The following is a 16977-nucleotide window of genomic DNA, read 5'->3' as shown; positions in this document are numbered from 1 at the left end:
TCTTTGTCCATTTTACACCACCTGTCTTTTGTCAATATCTCTTTTCCTTTATTTCTTTTTCACCTTCTATTTCCAGAAGGAGCAATAAAAGATGAAAGGGTGATAGAATTACAGAAAAAGGAGGTGGTAAGAGCAGAGAACTGGCGAGGGAAACAAAAGCAGGAAAAAAAAAAAAAAGACAAGATAAAGGCTGTGAGCAGCAATTGAAGCAAAACAAAAGCTCTCCAGTAGATTAAAATGGTGTATGTCCTATATTTGGAGCTATTTTTAGATAGGTAAGTGGGGAGATGGCAAAAGAAATAAGGCAAGTCCCCCCAAATAAGCTTCATTTTGAATTTGATGCTGGTTCTTCATTGCAAAGACTGTATTATTCAGGCAGCCTTAATGGGAAAGCACATAAAGACAGATCGAAAAGCGTTAGGAGTACACAAGTTAAAGCTTTGGAATCCAAGATGCTTATGGGGGTTTTCAATTAAAAATGAACTACCATGGCTGAGATTTGTGAAACTCACATAACTTTTCTAATAGAAAAGGGTGAGAAATATGAAAATCGTTAACTATAGATATTGAATTTTCAATGTCTATGTTTTAAATTAACAAATACTATCAAAGTTGGAATCAGTGACTAAAGGTTTAACCGTTATACGTATTTTTAAAAAATTGATATAATTGTCATACATTATGTAAGTTTAAGATACACAAAGTGTTGATTTGATACATGTATATATTGCAATATGATTACCACCTTAGCTTTACTTAACATATCTATCACGTCACATAATACCATTATACTCATTTAAATATAGGTGATGAGTGTAATCCAAAGTTGTTGTCACTAGGTGTCACTAGTGATTTCAGTCCCGTTATACTGGGCCACAGAAGATGGCGAGGTGTCAGACAGAAGCTGTACGGAACTTTTTTTCTTAGGTATGAAAGGATGTTCATTGGCATGTCTGAGTTTAACATCTAGGGTCATCTTTATATGTTTTAGATATAAAGGATTTCTCTGAGGATAGGAGAGAAAATGCTTGCTTATAAGGCTCCCAGAGGCCTGTGCTATAAAGTAATTTAAATTTTGCTAAAGCAGAGTTTTGAGTAGCGTGCTCCAAGGCTGGCGAGACTGTCAATCAGCATGGTAATCACCCAGCACCCACATCTCAATGTGGCTTTCTTATTCTCTGCTCATAAGCAGTAACTCTTGAGAACTGATTAAAAAAATCATTTCCTACTAGAAAATGATTTTCCAAGTCACTCAAGGACTAATTCTGGTCATAGAAGTAGAAAGTCTAGGAAACCAAAAGGTCTCAGGCAGAAAATACATGTTTTGGGGTAAACTAAGAGAATGTACTATCAAACCCAGGGGTGTTCATTTCTACGATGTAAACCAGTTTCACTGGCAATTCTGACATCTCTTTCGTATTGTAAATCCAAAAACGCCAAGGGTCTCCCACCCCTGCATCCATGAGTTTCATGGGGCTGAACTAAGATTATTTTTAGTGTCTAGGATGACCATATAGTAATTCATATCTTTGATTATAAGAAAGACAGATTTATTCTTTCATCCAATCCATGAACATTACTTGCAAGAATAACAAAATCAGAAAAAAACTGCAGGGAATAAAGTTCAGTATTAAATTATGATGTGAACTTAGTTCTAACATAAAAAATGGAATGGTCAGGAGTCATATCGTAAGTGACAGCCACGCTATACACTGATTTCTGGGCTTCAAGTTTTTAAGAAGCAATAATCCAGTCCCCTCCTCTTTCAGAAGTGACTTTAAAAAGAAGAATATATTTGTTCTTCGTGGGTAGTAAAGATCTTACAGATCTTTTCTTAGATTCCATAGTCTCTAATGCACCAGAACGTTCCTTTTTGGACAATATTCACTTTAGAGAAGATGTTGTTTCTTGTATTATGCAATCACACATTCTGGGCAACAGTTAATCAGAGGGGAAAAATCTGTATTTTTCCTGACCTCGGGTCCTAGAAATTTGGTTTCTTTGAGGTTATGTTTGCCTCTTGGAAGCAAGCAATCCTCTCATAACTGGTCCCTCAAGGATTTCCTTTTTCAAGAAAAGATCTTATCACGTTCTCCTTGCTCAGACATCTTCAACCACTTCCCAAGGCTTAGCTTCACATTTAAGATGCTCTGAGATCTGGACCCTAATTCTTAGACGCTACCTTCTTTCTGACACTTCTGTATATGATGGTCTAGCAAAGCCAGACCACCTGGTCCTCCTTGTCTCTTTCTAGGTCAGCACTCATGTTGTCCTTCAGGATGGAAGGCTTTTGTCCTCAGTCTCTAGTTACTGGTTACCTGCCTTCCTTCAGGGCCACTTCAAAGGCTGTATCCTCTGTGACACTCTGCCTGGTCCCCTCAGCCTTATGATCAAGTAGTTTGCACATTCCTTTAGGTCCTGTAGCAGGTTATAAGCTTCCTGAGGACAGGAGGGCGGTTTCTTGTTCACACTGCCTTGTCCTAAGCGTCCAGCTTAGCACCAGCCCAACAAGATCCTCAACAAATATTGAACTGAAAATAGCTGCCCTGGAGCCAGAGATCCTGGCTTTTCTATCTACTACTCCCCAATTAATTTACTACATAAAAAACCTTAGATAATGTATATAAAAAAATGAGAAACTGGAATGAGAAGATAAAATAAGAAGTAAATCAGTGGTAAAATACTTTTAGGAGACATAATAATGTTAACTTTACCTTGAGTATATTGCAAAGATGACAGAACTGGACTTTGAACTACTACTAAGTTTTTTAGATAAGTCTTTGAACTTCTTTCAGCGAGAAATCTTCTTCTATGGAGTTCAGTGTGCTTAAAATATCAACCCATTATTCTGAGAGGCCAGTAGCAAATGAATGTGGGCTGTTCCAAAGTCACACATAAGATGGTAGCCAAAGTGCAGAATGATACCAAACTCTGAACACTTAATTCATTGGTGAGATTCATCTCATTTACCCTCAAATCTCTGTGTCTTAGTTAACAAGACTGGTTCACTGGAAGGTGGTATTATGAGTTGATTTTTTCCCCCAAAAAAGATATGTTGAAGTCCAAATTCACAGTACCTTAGAATGTGACCTTGTTTGAAATAAGGTCTTTACAGATGTAGTCAAGTTAAGATAAGATAATTAATGTGGGACCTAATCCAATATGATTGATGTCCTTATAAAAAGGGGAAATTTGGACCCAGAGACACATGCACAGAGGGAAAACGATGTGAAGAGACACAGGGAGAATACTGTGTGAAGATGAACATTGCAGTGACACATCTACAAGCCAAGGGATGCCAAAGATGGCCAGCAAACCCCCAGAAGCTAGGCAAGAGGCATGGAACAGATTCTCCCTCACAGCCCTCAGAAGGAACCGACCCTGCCGTCACATGGATCTCAGACTTCTAGCCTCCTGATCTAAGAAGCAATACATTCTGTTGTTCAAGCCACCCAGTTTGTGGCACTTGGTTATAGCGGTCCTAGGAATCTAATACAGGTGGTGTTTCGTTACACTCTGGGGCAGCCCAAGAATCTCAGAAAGAACCACTTTACTCCCAGTTGGAGCACTGTTGTGCCTTTTATGCAGGCAGCTTCAAATCCTTTACGGGAATAAGTACTATTTAAATAATAGCCTAAGAGGTGCCTACGGAAGGTGGGCTCTAAATGATAACAAATGCCTTTGGAAGGCTACTCATAATATCTATGAACGAGACTGAACCATCTACAAAGCACAACCAGGGCGAGCAGGCAGAGGAGGGCCAGGAGGTTGCTCGTCTAATGGTCGTACACGTGACCCATTTCTAAAACTGCTGTGGCTACACACACTGAGAATGAACTCAGAATTTTGTTTTTTACAATGCTCTGCATGGATTTAATAGACACACAACTGTTCTAGGTGTTTACCTGTTGCTTCATTTAAAGCTGGCTCAAGGCGTATCGTTTCTAGAAAATGCTCTAAAATTTTTTCAGGTGTTCCTGACATCACAGTATACCTGGATAAGAAATAAAACCATCATTAGTTTTCCAAAAGTGGGCAGATCATTAATATATAACATTTTACATATCTATGTTGCTTGGGTTTTTTTTGAGATCCCAGGGAACCATACGGACTCAACTTGTGACCCATATTCTCCATAAGGTAAGAAGGATCATGTACCTTGTCAAAGTCACACAGGAAGGCAACAGAAACATCACAAATTGAAGTAGTTACTAAAACGTTATTCTTTTTTCCCTACATGGGACTAAAGTAAACTTCTTAGAGAGTGGCTCTAGCAGGCTGGGAACTGAGGCATTTCAGCCTTGTTCCAAGGGGGAGTGAAAAGGAACATGTAAATCCCAGGGCAGCTCAGGGCGAGGGGAAGTGACAGTAAACTAGGTTATCCATATATGGGTTACTTGTTGCAAAATTTTGACCGCACACTGGATTCCCCTGCCTATTTCTGGAATGCTCTGTCTTTCCCAACTGTACACTGGTATGTGCTTTGGAAATGCAGCTAAGGAGAAGAGAAAAGAAAACAAACCCCCAAAACACCAATGAGCAAACAAACCCCAGTAGCATCTGAATAGGAAATAAATCAGTAGTGGAACATCCATATAACTTATTTCAAGGTCAAATATCAATTAGTTGGCAGGGTGGGGGACGTTAGGCATCATATCAGAAGATCCAGCCATGAAGCTCTTCAATCAACATGGGAGGATGTATTTTTTAAATTGAAGGTGGGTTATTTCAAAGTCATATTCAAGACGGTAAAAAACAGTGGGTGAAAACTATAGGCAAAATACATTGTGATCTGGGTACTCCTATTCCAAAACGTAGACTTTGCTCTTCTGCTTGGCGTTTCACTTAGGGCAAAATGACAGGGAAGAAAAACAACAATGAAAATAAAATTCTCTTGTGTTTAGAAAGCAGCGGTAGAATTCAGCTCCAGGAGAACTCAGGTTTTTTTTGCCTCCTCACCAATACCCTTTCCCTGCCTGTTTGAGACCTTAGAGGAAGTGTGTTGAGATCCCAAGAATATCTCTAATGTATTAAATCTCAGGGTCTTAACCTCCTGCCTGAGGGAGTGAAGAAGAGGCAATGCAACATATGACACTGTGCCCGTGAACACGGAGTGAGTGAAGCAGCCCTGGTTTTGAATGAGGTAGCAAATGCAGTCTATCTGGAACGTAACTGTTACTTAAACCTATTGTGTGTGTGCATGTGCGTGTGTGCCCTCAGGACCAAAAGGAAGCTGAAGAGTTCAATCTTTGAAAGAATCTGGCTTTGGAGACTAGAGGAAGAGCCAGGGGATAAAAAACAAAACAAACTACTTTAATCCGAAAAGTATGACCCTTTTCTCAAAGTAAACAGCATAGAAGATGAGGGTTTTTCCTCTTATACGCAATGACTCTTTGAGGGAAGGAGAGGGCGAATCTATAAATGACTTTCAATACTTAAATGGAGAAAATTGCTGAGTTCATTCAATAATTCCTAAAATATATGATTCTTTGATGACCCTTCCAAGATGACCTGGAAGAGAGCAGCACCTGGCCACACGAATAAGGAACTGGAGTTGGAGAGGGCAGCCAGAAGGCTGGCTTCCCATTCTAGTGTTCTTGGTTAGGACATTTTTAGCTAGGGCTTTTGTCTGGTCAAAAAGAATAAAGGCTTACCTGGGTGGCAAGCCTTGAATGCTCTTGGCTCACTAGTAAGAGAAAATGGCGTCTCTACTCTCTGCCCACCTGGTCAATTGCAGACATCAGGGCACCTGTCTTTTGCTGCCAAAGTCTTCCTCTAGTGGTACAACTGCCTTACCCTACCCTATCTCTCTTCTCAGCTCCACAGAAGGCTATTCAGGGGTTGGTAATCTCTCAGGACCAGGAACTCTGAAGAGGGAGGGACAGGGAGCTTCTGGCCTGTTATCTGGCAGCTCTGGGCTTGGCTGAAACATGTTATTACTTTCTTTCAGGCTGGACACTGCCAGGTGCCTACTGCTTGACCTCTGTTTAAATGGAGAAGACTTGAAGACCAGACAGTATGGCTCTCTTCAGTTTATTGCATGAAGAAGTTACTGTAGTCCAAGTTAAAGAGAACCCTGATTGGTTATATTATCTAAGCTGTGAGGTTCTAAACTTGTGAGAGAAAATCTTTTTCTATCACCAAGTCTGGAAATGAGGACACGTCTATCTGCATCCAGAACAAAAAAAGAGGTGGGGAATGGTGCCTAAAAGAGACTATCTTTCTGCAAACAGGATGGAGTTGAACGACTGGGTGGTTGATAGTCTAAGGAAAAAGCAACACAGTCACTAAAACAGGAACAGTCATTTCAGATTCTCTCTTATTAAAACCACATAACCACAGAGCAGAAGATATCCAAAATGGTAAATATTTGAGGGCTTCATATAGTTTATCCATCATGAGAAATACTGTCTTGCTATTGACATTTTAATATCACACTCAGAGTTGAGTGGCTTGAGGAGAGTCAGGCAGTTTTGAAAGTTTAAAATGTACAGTCATCCCTCGGTATCCGCAGGGGGTCGGTTCCAGGACCCCCGCAGATACCAAAATCCATGGGTGCCCGAGTTCCTTATATAAAATGGCGTAGTATTTGCATATAACCTACACACTTCTTCTCATATACTTTAAATCATCTCTATGTTACCTATAATACCTAATACAATGTAAATGCTATGTAAATAGTTGTAAATACAGTGTAAATGCTATTTAAACAGTTGCCAGTGTGTGGCAAATTCAAGTTTTGCTTTTGGGAACTTTTTGAAAATTTTTTTTTCCCAAATATTTTCCATCTGTGGTTGGTTGAATCTATGGATGTGGAACCCCGAGATACGGAGGGCCAACTGTATGCATAAACTATTCTGGATTTCTCAGGGTAAAGGTAAATCAGAAAAATAACGTTATCAGCACCAACATGGTGACCCTCTTTGAGCTGAAAAAAAGATAATTTCTGAGGAGACAGGGGCCCTAAAGGATCCTAAATTTTAAGTCCATCCAGAGACACGGTTGTTGTCATGTTCTTCGAGTTGTCCAGAACATCAGGCCAAAATTCACTTACATGGCCCCCCCCCCCTTCAACTCTGGTCTGGCTCGGGAAAACTCAACACGGAAAATAACCCTTTGAAAGAGGGGCTTTTTTTTTTTTAGAATAGTTCAAAGTGTTTGTTTTTTTTTTTACATTTTTATTTATTTATTTATTTATTTATTTTTGGCTGTGTTGGGTCTTTGTTTCTGTGCGAGGGCTTTCTCTAGTTGCGGCAAGTGGGGGCCACTCTTCATCGCGGTGCGCGGACCTCTCACCATCGCGGCCTCTCTTGTTGCGGAGCACAGGCTCCAGACGCGCAGGCTCAGCAATTGTGGCTCACAAGCCTAGTTGCTCCGCGGCATGTGGGATCTTCCCAGACCAGGGCTCGAACCCGTGTCCCCTGCATTGGCAGGCGGATTCTCAACCACTGCGCCACCAGGGAAGCCCAGAAAGAGTGGCTTTTTACTCTTCAGGGAATGGTTGGCATGGTGCACTTCTGTGTATGCCTGATATTTCCTAAATGGTGTGCTGTGAACATGCACGAGGCTGTGAATTATATAAGCAATTTAGATTGGTCTACAGGACACAAATAAGGAGATATAACAGAAATCAGATCCAGGCCTAAAATAAATTTAATGCATGTGGGCTCTCCTTTTCCCTTTAGTTTGATTTCATAAAAAAATCTGTATTTGGAGAGCACTCTGAATGGAAGCTGTTGTAACATGCAAACACTTTTGATCACCTTCCCATGCCATAAAGAGGTGAAGGAAGGGGGCCTCCGGGGCCCTCTTGGTCAAATGTTTTAAGGTTATGAAGAATTTAAGGCTTACTTTTTCAGGTAGCAAAATTTTCCTGAGACATCTGAGGCATTATTAAAGAATGTAGATGACCACTATAAAATGGTCTAGTTATACTTAAGAGCACTAAAGAAAATCACTGGGGGTAGTCCCAGACTTCACGTAAAAAATGTTTTCATTCTCATCCTCCTTTGTGGGCTGGAAGGACAACTGCTAAAAAACATTTGAGCAAGAACACTTTTCAAGAATGCATAGTAGTGAAAAATAGAAAAATAATAAAGAATTCTGGATGGTAATTTTATAGGTTTGTAAGTGAAGGGATAGTTTTTTATATAGTCTATTTTATGTCAGCCCTTTTGAAATATATTGCTTTGCAACGTTTACTAGATAGTGTTGAGGAGAGAGTATCTATATACCATATTTTGCTAGAGTAAGTTGTGAGGCTAAAGGAGCATAGACTCAGAAGTTGGTCAAGCTGGACTTGAATGCAAGCTCTATCATTAAAAGTGTTGTCATCCTGGGCAAGGAACTCACTTCTCGGAGCCTAAATTTTTCCATCATCTGTTAAAAGGGGTTGTAATAAGGATTAGATAAAATATGCAAGATATACTATGGCTCTTCAATAACATTATATTTCTTCCTGCCTTCTTTGCAGATATGTGGACTCATCCAGATGAGATGTCTGAGCCTTGGGCTTTCAGTCTAAACAATTAAAACTCATCATTTATGGTGAGTGTGTTGATTAATGGGAACATCCCATTTACTTGGCAAAAAAAGAAAAATACTTGGGATGCACTCCATTTCAACATAGTCTGTGGCCACATTTCTTTACCTACAGAATTGGTGTTTTTATTACTCTAAGATTAAAAATTAACGTTTACTTAAAAAATGAGATTCTGTAATTTTTTATAATTTCTTAGAGCTACATTTCCTAATTTCCCTAACTATTCAAACGTTCATACATTTAATTAAGAGAAGTCTCATGTAAGGTGTTGCAGCAAAAGATAGAACCGAACATAGACATACTGAAAAAGAGTCAAGTTAAATGGGTGACCTGATGTTAAATGTGAAGCAAATACCCTTCGGACGTTAGCAGGAATAAGTATGGATGAGGCCAAATGGATGTTTCCAGGCCACAGTCAATAGACTGTGTTGGGACTTCCCTGGTGGTCCAGTGGGTAAGACTCTGTGCTCCCAATGCAGGGGGCCTGGGTTCGATCCCTGGTCTGGGAACTAGATCCCACATGCCGCAACTAAGACCCGCTGCAGCCTAAATAAATAAATATTAAAAAAAAAATAGACCGTGTTATATTTGAAGTGTGGATTTCCATCAAAGATGCTCATTCCGACAGCACGATGAAAACACTTCTTGAGAAATCCTACATATGAAATTCAAATACCAAAGGTTCTCCACACCCAGGGGCCTACGTATCCCTTGAGCTGCCTGGCACTCCTATTCCCATTGTTCTCTCCAAAGCTATTGCCTTCTGCTCCAAGCTATTACAGTTGCACACATACAGAGGGAGTGTTTTTACAGCGGGGGAATATTCTCCCCCGAATTACTCTAGGCAGCACCGAGCTCGACGCAGTGCCAGAAACAGATACATTATACTGCACACGATGTGTGATTAGTCAATAGAGAGAAAAAAAGTCACACACACTGCCGTCTTCCACAAAAAAGGAGAACGTGCTATTGTAGAGATGATGATACCATGTGAAAAGGTTAATCATAGTCTGGCAATTGCAGTGTCGGATGCAAACCTACTTTTGCTGAGGCTGTGAGTTTCCTTGATTAGAAGCCCTGTTCCCTGCTGGGACCTTCTCCAGCACCAAGACATCTTGGTCATGTTCTTTAAGTCTGACTGTATTCGCCTCAACGTCCTGCAAATACAAATTACACCACATACAGATGCTGCCGTTTTCTCAGACAATGAAAAAAATTTCAGACGCTTCAGAAACTCATTTGGTGCTTGTGATGCTAATTGTTGCGTCTACAAATTAAGTCATTTTCAAAGTCAAGGGCTGGAACGGTCAGAGAAAGGACCAGATGAGGTTGGAGGCACGTGGTTTTAAAACTCTGCTGTTACCCGAGATGCAGAAAATCAGCTGAGGAGATAGGAGTGTGCTCAGAGAAACCTTTGGGAGAGGGTGGTCCAGCGGAAAGAGGGAGGAGCCAATGAACTTATTCTTTATAAATATATGTGGCAAATAGCACTCAGCTTCAGCAGAGTTCTTTTATTCTGATTATCTTCTGAGGGTACTTAGTTTTCTTAGGAGTGGCATGTTTTCCCTCTAATCAAAAGACTTGTAAAAATTATCAGTTTGAAATGTGTTAAGAACACTTTTCAGTTATTTTGAATAATTTTATAAATTACATCCATGATAATGGTCCTAATCTGATTCTTTCAAAGAATAATTGTGGCTGAGTGCAAACTCCATGTGTGTAAACTTCCAAAAGAGTAAAGTTCAAATTTCAATGTCATGAAAAAATAATTTATTAAAAAAAACTTAATGCACGTTTCCTCCTCATTTGGTTCCTATTTTAAGAGACTGGATAAAAACCAAATCAAATTCCATGCGGCGTTTTTTCTATATTTGTCAATGCTTTAATCTTTAACTTAATTTTTTTTGCATCAAAAGAACGCATTCCTGAGACAAACTTTGTTGTCAGAAATTTTGCTGCCAAAGGCAAAAGCTTAAGGTTGTGTAGGAATAGGTGTCCACACATAAGGAATGGGAACGAGACTATAAATCTTCATTAAATAATGCTAAATGTACCAGAAAACACAGAAGGTGCATTTAGGATTTTAGGGTAGGAGAGAGAAAGATGCTTAGGCTGGGACAGGCATTGAAGGGAGTCGGCTCTGTGAGCCAGCAGGGAAGGGAAAAGAGCAAAAAGTGATCCTGGAGGGAACAGTCTCTCTGGGTGAGGTGGGATAGACCATGGGCCACCTGAAATGCCAGGAGTGCTGGGACAATATCACCATGCCCAGTGGTCCACAATCAGGCTTCCACCAGCTAAAGCTGGGTTGCCCCTCCCAAGGGACCAGGAGCTGGATGGTGGGGAGAACCTAGGGACCATCTATTCTAACCATCACCCACTCTCACAAATACTTTAACAAGCTTCCATTAGGCCCATCTGCAGAGCCATCTCTAAGTGCAATCTCATGGCTCCTCCTACCACCTCAACTATTCTTCACCTACTCGCCAGAGTCTGAAATTCCTTTAGTGTGAATCAATTTGACAAAAAGCACTTGAAATGAAAATGCTTGGTTAGAGTAACCATGGTGGACATTAATTGCCACTAAAATGTAGTCACTTAATAAATCCAGAGGGAGCATGAGGATATGAGAAAGATTCAGATTGGGAAGAGACAGGAGGTTTAGGATAGAGAAAGACATGGAGAGGGAGGTGGGGAAGGACACAAAAGGGGAAACCTAGGATTGCAAAGAGAAATGTCTCAGACTTTGACATTTTGCCAAGGCATCCCTATTTGTCTTCAGTGCTCATGGACCAGTTCAGGTGTGTGCAGGGTTATTTGGTCCAGCACAGCGCGGCACATTTTGCAGCTTTACTGGAACATCACCTCTGGACCTCAGAACCCACCCCAGCACACTGAACATGCCAGGTTTGTAAGCAAGGCCCTTTGGCCCTAGAGCATTCATTAATCACGGTGCTGCTCAATTAACACGACACTCATTCTTATCTGGCAAAAGTGAAAATGGAACGCCCCTCAGCCACACTTCACCTTGGACTCACCCTCAGGATCCGGTTAAAATCCTCCTTGTCTACTCTTAAGAAATGGCAGTTATCTTCTCGCAAGACGATGGAGGCAGCTCTCGGGGCATCATTCACTAGCGCTAACTTGCCAAAGTCATCGCCTTCGTGCAGCGTGCAGACCACACCCTGGAGAGAGCAACACATCCAGATGAAGGTGATCCCTGAAAGGGAGCAAACACCCACCTGCCCCCGCCCCTAAAACACTGTATATATCAACAGGCTGTACCCAGGGATGCCAAGTGCGGGGGGGGAAATCACATAATTACATTATAATGTTTCATTTCTCTTTCATTGAGTCATCTGGGCTAGGGCCTAACTTAAATGTATACATTATAATCCAGGAGCCCCAGAAAGTTCAGTACTACTCTGAGTATAATAACTTAGATAATTTATGATTAGAGATGCTATAACGTCTTTTCTGCATAGAGTAACGATGTTGTAGCAAGTTTAATTGTAGCATTACGTTGTTAATACTTAGAGCCACTAGTATACGGAGCATAATAAAGTTTCAGAAAGAAAAAAAGATATATATACCTTGCCATAAATGACTACATTCACTGATCCTTTTAGAATAATGTACCAGGAGGTGCCTTCTTCCCCCTGGTTAAACACTAGATACAAAAAGATGAAAAGACTTATGACAAGAGTAGAAGCACATCAGTATAAATTACAGCTTATCAAATCATCATTTTTAAGTCCCCAGAATTATGCATTTAATTCCAGAAGGGAAAAAAAGTTACTGGCAAATACGAACTTATTCAGGTGGAATATTACTTCCTTTTCTTTAGAATGTGAAAGGAACAGAAATACTGCACTCCTTGCTGTGCCCTAAAGATACGTATTCACTAGATACAAATTCACCAGCTCTCCATTCCTTAAAGCAATACATTTCCCCCACAATTCATCAAAACTTACTAAGCTATAGAACACAGTTTTTAAAAGTATTCTGAATGGTAAAGTGAAGTTTGAAAACATGCAAATCAGCACTACATAGTGCTGATGGATGCATATCTACATATTTTTTTAAAAATGGGTTGGAATGATAACCACATCATATAGGGTAGGAGTTACCTTGGGGAGGGGGAGAGAAGAATGAGATAAAGGAGGGAACAAGGAGCCTTCAAATGTAGAATTTCATTTTTTAGAAAATATAAAAAATGAAAATATGAAAAAATATGGCATAAGGTTACTATTTGATAAAAAATGTTTTTTAAAAAGGTGTCTGTAACAACCTCTAGTTTTTTGTTTGAAATATTTAAGTATTTCATGATAAAATGAAAACCATCAGTAAGAGTGAGTGAAAAGAATAGAAAAGTTATAAGTCATCAGTGACCATAAAAATTAAAAAAATATTAGAAGTGAACCTTTAAAATGTAAAGAAAAGACATTCTTACTAAAGTAAATATCAATGTTAGAAATACCACTTTTGATGACTAAAAGTAAAATATTGGAAACATCATTTTTAATTCTTTTTGCTTTTACAGTTCATGGTCTCTGCTTATTTGACTAACACAACTCAGTCTGAAGAAAGAGCAAGATTTTCCAAAGAATGTGTCGAAAAGTTAACAGGTGTCCATTATAAATGTTTTCTATGTTTCACTGGGTTTAGGAAGTGTCAGTTTAAATGGTGTGAAACTTATCTTTACTGTAGAACTCCTGAGAAACGTAGCATGCTGTTGTATCTTACTATTCTCCAAGAGAGATTAGAGAAAGGCATTTCCTGATCTGAATATACCACTAACCATGTTTTTCAAGAAGGCTTTTGTAGGATGAGTGGGAAATGCCAGCCGAAATAATTTTGCTCACTTTTATTAATATGAAATTTCAATTTCTTGCTCCCAAATAGGATCATAGAACTAAACTACAATGTGCATGCTGGAGAGATACTACATATTAGTATTGCATAAATATTTGGGGCAAAGAAATTCTCTCAGGCTTGGAGCTGATAGTGAAAATGAGGGAAGAACAAGAAGGCAGGAGAGTGTGCCATTCTAATTAGCCTCTCAAGAGATAGATTAGTTCTTCTCAAGCCACAAACTGAAGTGAGGTCACTGTGTAAAGGTTTTGCCTGGGGTCCCCCCTGAAGAGCACTGACTTCATCCCACCCTCTTTAAACACTGCCTTGAGCCAGCAGCGGAGGGAGCAAGTGGAGACATAGGCTGGCAACGGCTCCCATGCTGGCACCCAAAACCCAGCGGGCTGCAGAGTAAGGGATACGTGCTGGGAATAATCACAGGTCCAGAAAGACAAATGGTGCCACATGACATCCTGGCAAGTCAGACCCAGGCCCAGGAAATGGGAGCATTTGCAGTCAGGCTCCCATGGCACATCCTCGGGAGGGGGCCAGCCAGGCACCATGCACGATTACAGTCTTCACTTACACACGGTTCCCCCTTTGGCGTGAGACTCGAAAATGAGAACACCTGCTAACTCCCGTTTCACCTAGAAGGAAAAGAGAAAGAATGTGGGGAAAGGCCAGATTTGGGGGGGTTGGGGAGGGACTCGTTCTCTTTCTGAACAGTGCTGACTTCCATGTGGCCACCTCCCACTCTGCTGCTCCTCCTTTCTAGAACCACTTCCACTAGATGTGCCACTAGATTCTTTTTTTCTTTTTTTTTAGTTTTTAAAAAAATTGAAGTATAGTTGATTTACAATGTATAGCAAAGTGACTCAGTTATGCATATATATGTATATTTTTTTTCAGATTCTTTTCCATTTTAGTTTATTACAAGATATTGAATATAGTTCCCTGTGCTATACATTAGGACCTTGTTGCTTATCTATTTTATACATAGTAGTGTGTATCTGTTAATATCAAATTTCTAATATATCCCTCCCTTGCTTCTCCTTTGGTAACCCTGTTTGTTTTCTATGTCTGTGAGTCTATTTCTGTCTTGTAAATAAGTTCCTTTGTATAATTTTTTTAGGTTCCACATATAGGAGATATCATATGATATTTGTCTTTGTCTGACTTACTTCACTTAGTATGATAATCTCTAGGTCCATCCATGTTGCTACAAATGGCATTATTTCATTCTTTTTTATGGCTGAGTAGTATTCCATTGTATATATGTACCACATCTTCTTTATCCATTTATCTGTTGATGGACATTTACGTTGCATCCATGTCTTGTGCCACCAGACTCTTAAAGCTTTTACAAAAGCTATTTTATAAGCTACAAGACAATCTCCCTAGAGACTGTCTAAACTTGGTTTCACATGTATGAACTAGGCAGTTTCTTTGCCTATCTTTCATCTTGGCGAGAGGGTGAGAGCAACCACAATATCATGACTCTTGCTCCTGGAGGCTCTTCTTTGCATCACACATCATGCATCACTGCAAACATGTTAGAAAACTCAATGTCTTGAAGTTGAATAATTAAGCTTAAATGTGTGAGTTATTTTTTTTAAATTCCAAACTATGGCCCCAAATTATGTTCTCTCTCCCTAAGAACCAAATAACCTGAGATCTTCCACAGTGCCTGGGTATCTGGGATTTGAGGTAGAAGACTCCTCCTCTCCACTACCCACAATCCTCCCAATTCCACCAAGGCTGGGGAAGTCAGAACATGCGCATGCTGGGGACCCGGACAACAGGTAGGGAAAAGGGGTCTTCCCTCACTTCCCTCTCCAGCATGAGCTCGTGGAGCCTCGCCTGCTGCCCCTATAGATGCAAGAGCTTCCCGGGTGACGCCCCTGGGCACTAGACCTATCCCACCGTGGAGAGAGTGAAGATGACAGCAGGGTGGTGGGAGGGAGGGGCGCCTGGGCTGGACCAGACCCCTGGACACTCCATGTAGGTGAGCAAGCTTCCGGATCCCCAGTAGTGCAGGGAGTGGGAGGGATGTGAAGGCAGTCCTGTCTGGGTTGAAGGGGGAAGGATCTGGAACCCTTCTGCTTGGGGTTGTGGTGAATGCCTCACTGCTCTCAGTGGAGACCTGAACTCTACCCCCCCCCCCCCCCCCCAGAGCAGGGACTACAGGCACTGCCACAGCATAATATCACCTAGTGAGCTGGGAATGAAGGACAGATTAAGCAGATAGACATTGCTGAGGAGCCCAGCATAAAACCTGTGATCTGTGGATGCTGAAACAGCTTCTTTTATTATCATTATTACTATTGAATTATTAGCATATAGGAGACTTGTGTTGCCTGGAAATTGTGTTTCTCTGTCCCTCCTATGGCAGGAGACGTTTCTGTCCACTGTTCTTCTAAATACCCTAGTCACGTAAAAGTTCAGAGTCAGATACGGCTGTTGGGCCATTTTTCACTAGCAGGTACCGCTCTTGTGCCCTAAAAGATCTGAACTAATGCTCTCTTACACCTTCTGCCTCCTTTCTCAGTTTGGCAGCAAACCTGGGTGGAGCTGGCCCCTTGGGCCAGGGCTGGTCGTCTTGATTTCTCCCCCCCACAGCCCCGCTTCCGCACATGGCTCTATATGTCATGGAAGGGACTGAACACCCCTCTTAAGGCCTGGCTCTCTTGTCTAGGTATGCGGGTTCCAAGACTCAGGAAGTCTGAAGCATATGTTCCAATTCTACTCACATCATGCCGCCCTGGTGTTTAGGGCAGCTGGTAATAACGTCGTGATACTTGATCCTTTTTTGGTGATTGCACATGGGCGTAGCTTCCTTAGCATCTCGTGAGAGACAGGAGGGGCCGTTTGTGAGGGAGAATTCAGGCGTTCCTGCCCCTCGCCCACACTCTCCAATACTCTCCTTCAGGCCTAACAGTGCATTTAACTCAAACTGTGCGCCCCTCCCCGCTGCCTCAGCCAAGAGAAAACTTACCGTGGTAGAAAGATGGGATAAGGCTTTAATGTGAAGGAGTTCTTCATAGATAATTTCTAGGTCATCCACGGTCCTCTGGCCAGGTCTACAAAGAAAAAAAAGTAACAAGGAAATAATGAGATAAAAGTCATTGCTAAGGGCTTGAAATACAGAGGTGACTTCGGGGGTCGGTAACATGTTCAGGGAATTCTTAGGAGAAATCCCGATTAAAAAAAACATTGGCAGAGGGAGAGATTATGCTATGATCATTCCTAAAGGGATTTTTGACATGAACGTGTTCCTTGATGGAAGGACATGGAAGAAATCAGAAGGGCACATAATCCCCTTCCTTTCCATCTCATAGGGAAGAACATCTCTGTTCACACTGTAGTTGGCTAACTGACCTCTTACTTCGTAGATGATTGTTCTACAAAATTGCTTTTCATCACTACCTTGATCAATAACAACAAACTTATCTTTTAGCATCACTAGGAACTGTTGGTTCAATCAACTTGACGATCAATCCAAATTTCTTGGGATCCTGATATCTTAGACTAAAAGAATAATAATGCTGTTGTCTCTATTGTTTTGGGTTATGTAATATGCTTCC

General features: G+C 40.9%; 1 protein-coding gene across 4 annotated transcripts in view; it reads right to left on the bottom strand.

Annotated features, from left to right (window-relative positions):
* Nucleotides 1-16977, bottom strand: part of RAPGEF4 (Rap guanine nucleotide exchange factor 4) — a 308154-nt gene that overhangs the window by 49069 nt on the left and 242108 nt on the right. For all 4 annotated transcript variants that reach the window (XR_005020628.1, XM_036858163.1, XM_036858165.1 and 1 more), the window contains 6 exons: nucleotides 16389-16473; nucleotides 13980-14040; nucleotides 12133-12209; nucleotides 11578-11724; nucleotides 9584-9699; nucleotides 3906-3994 (listed from right to left, as the gene is read on the bottom strand). Coding sequence is in view for 3 of the 4 variants with exons in the window: in XM_036858163.1 (XP_036714058.1) it covers nucleotides 3906-3994; nucleotides 9584-9699; nucleotides 11578-11724; nucleotides 12133-12209; nucleotides 13980-14040; nucleotides 16389-16473 (575 nt within the window). In the remaining variant the exon portion in view is untranslated. The remainder of the gene's footprint in view (nucleotides 1-3905; nucleotides 3995-9583; nucleotides 9700-11577; nucleotides 11725-12132; nucleotides 12210-13979; nucleotides 14041-16388; nucleotides 16474-16977) is intronic.

Source organism: Balaenoptera musculus, chromosome 7 (genome assembly GCF_009873245.2).
Source record: "Balaenoptera musculus isolate JJ_BM4_2016_0621 chromosome 7, mBalMus1.pri.v3, whole genome shotgun sequence".
Lineage (NCBI taxonomy): Eukaryota > Metazoa > Chordata > Mammalia > Artiodactyla > Balaenopteridae > Balaenoptera > Balaenoptera musculus.
The sequence above is the reverse complement of the archived record's forward strand: the minus strand, read 5'-3'. Positions and strand labels throughout refer to the sequence as shown.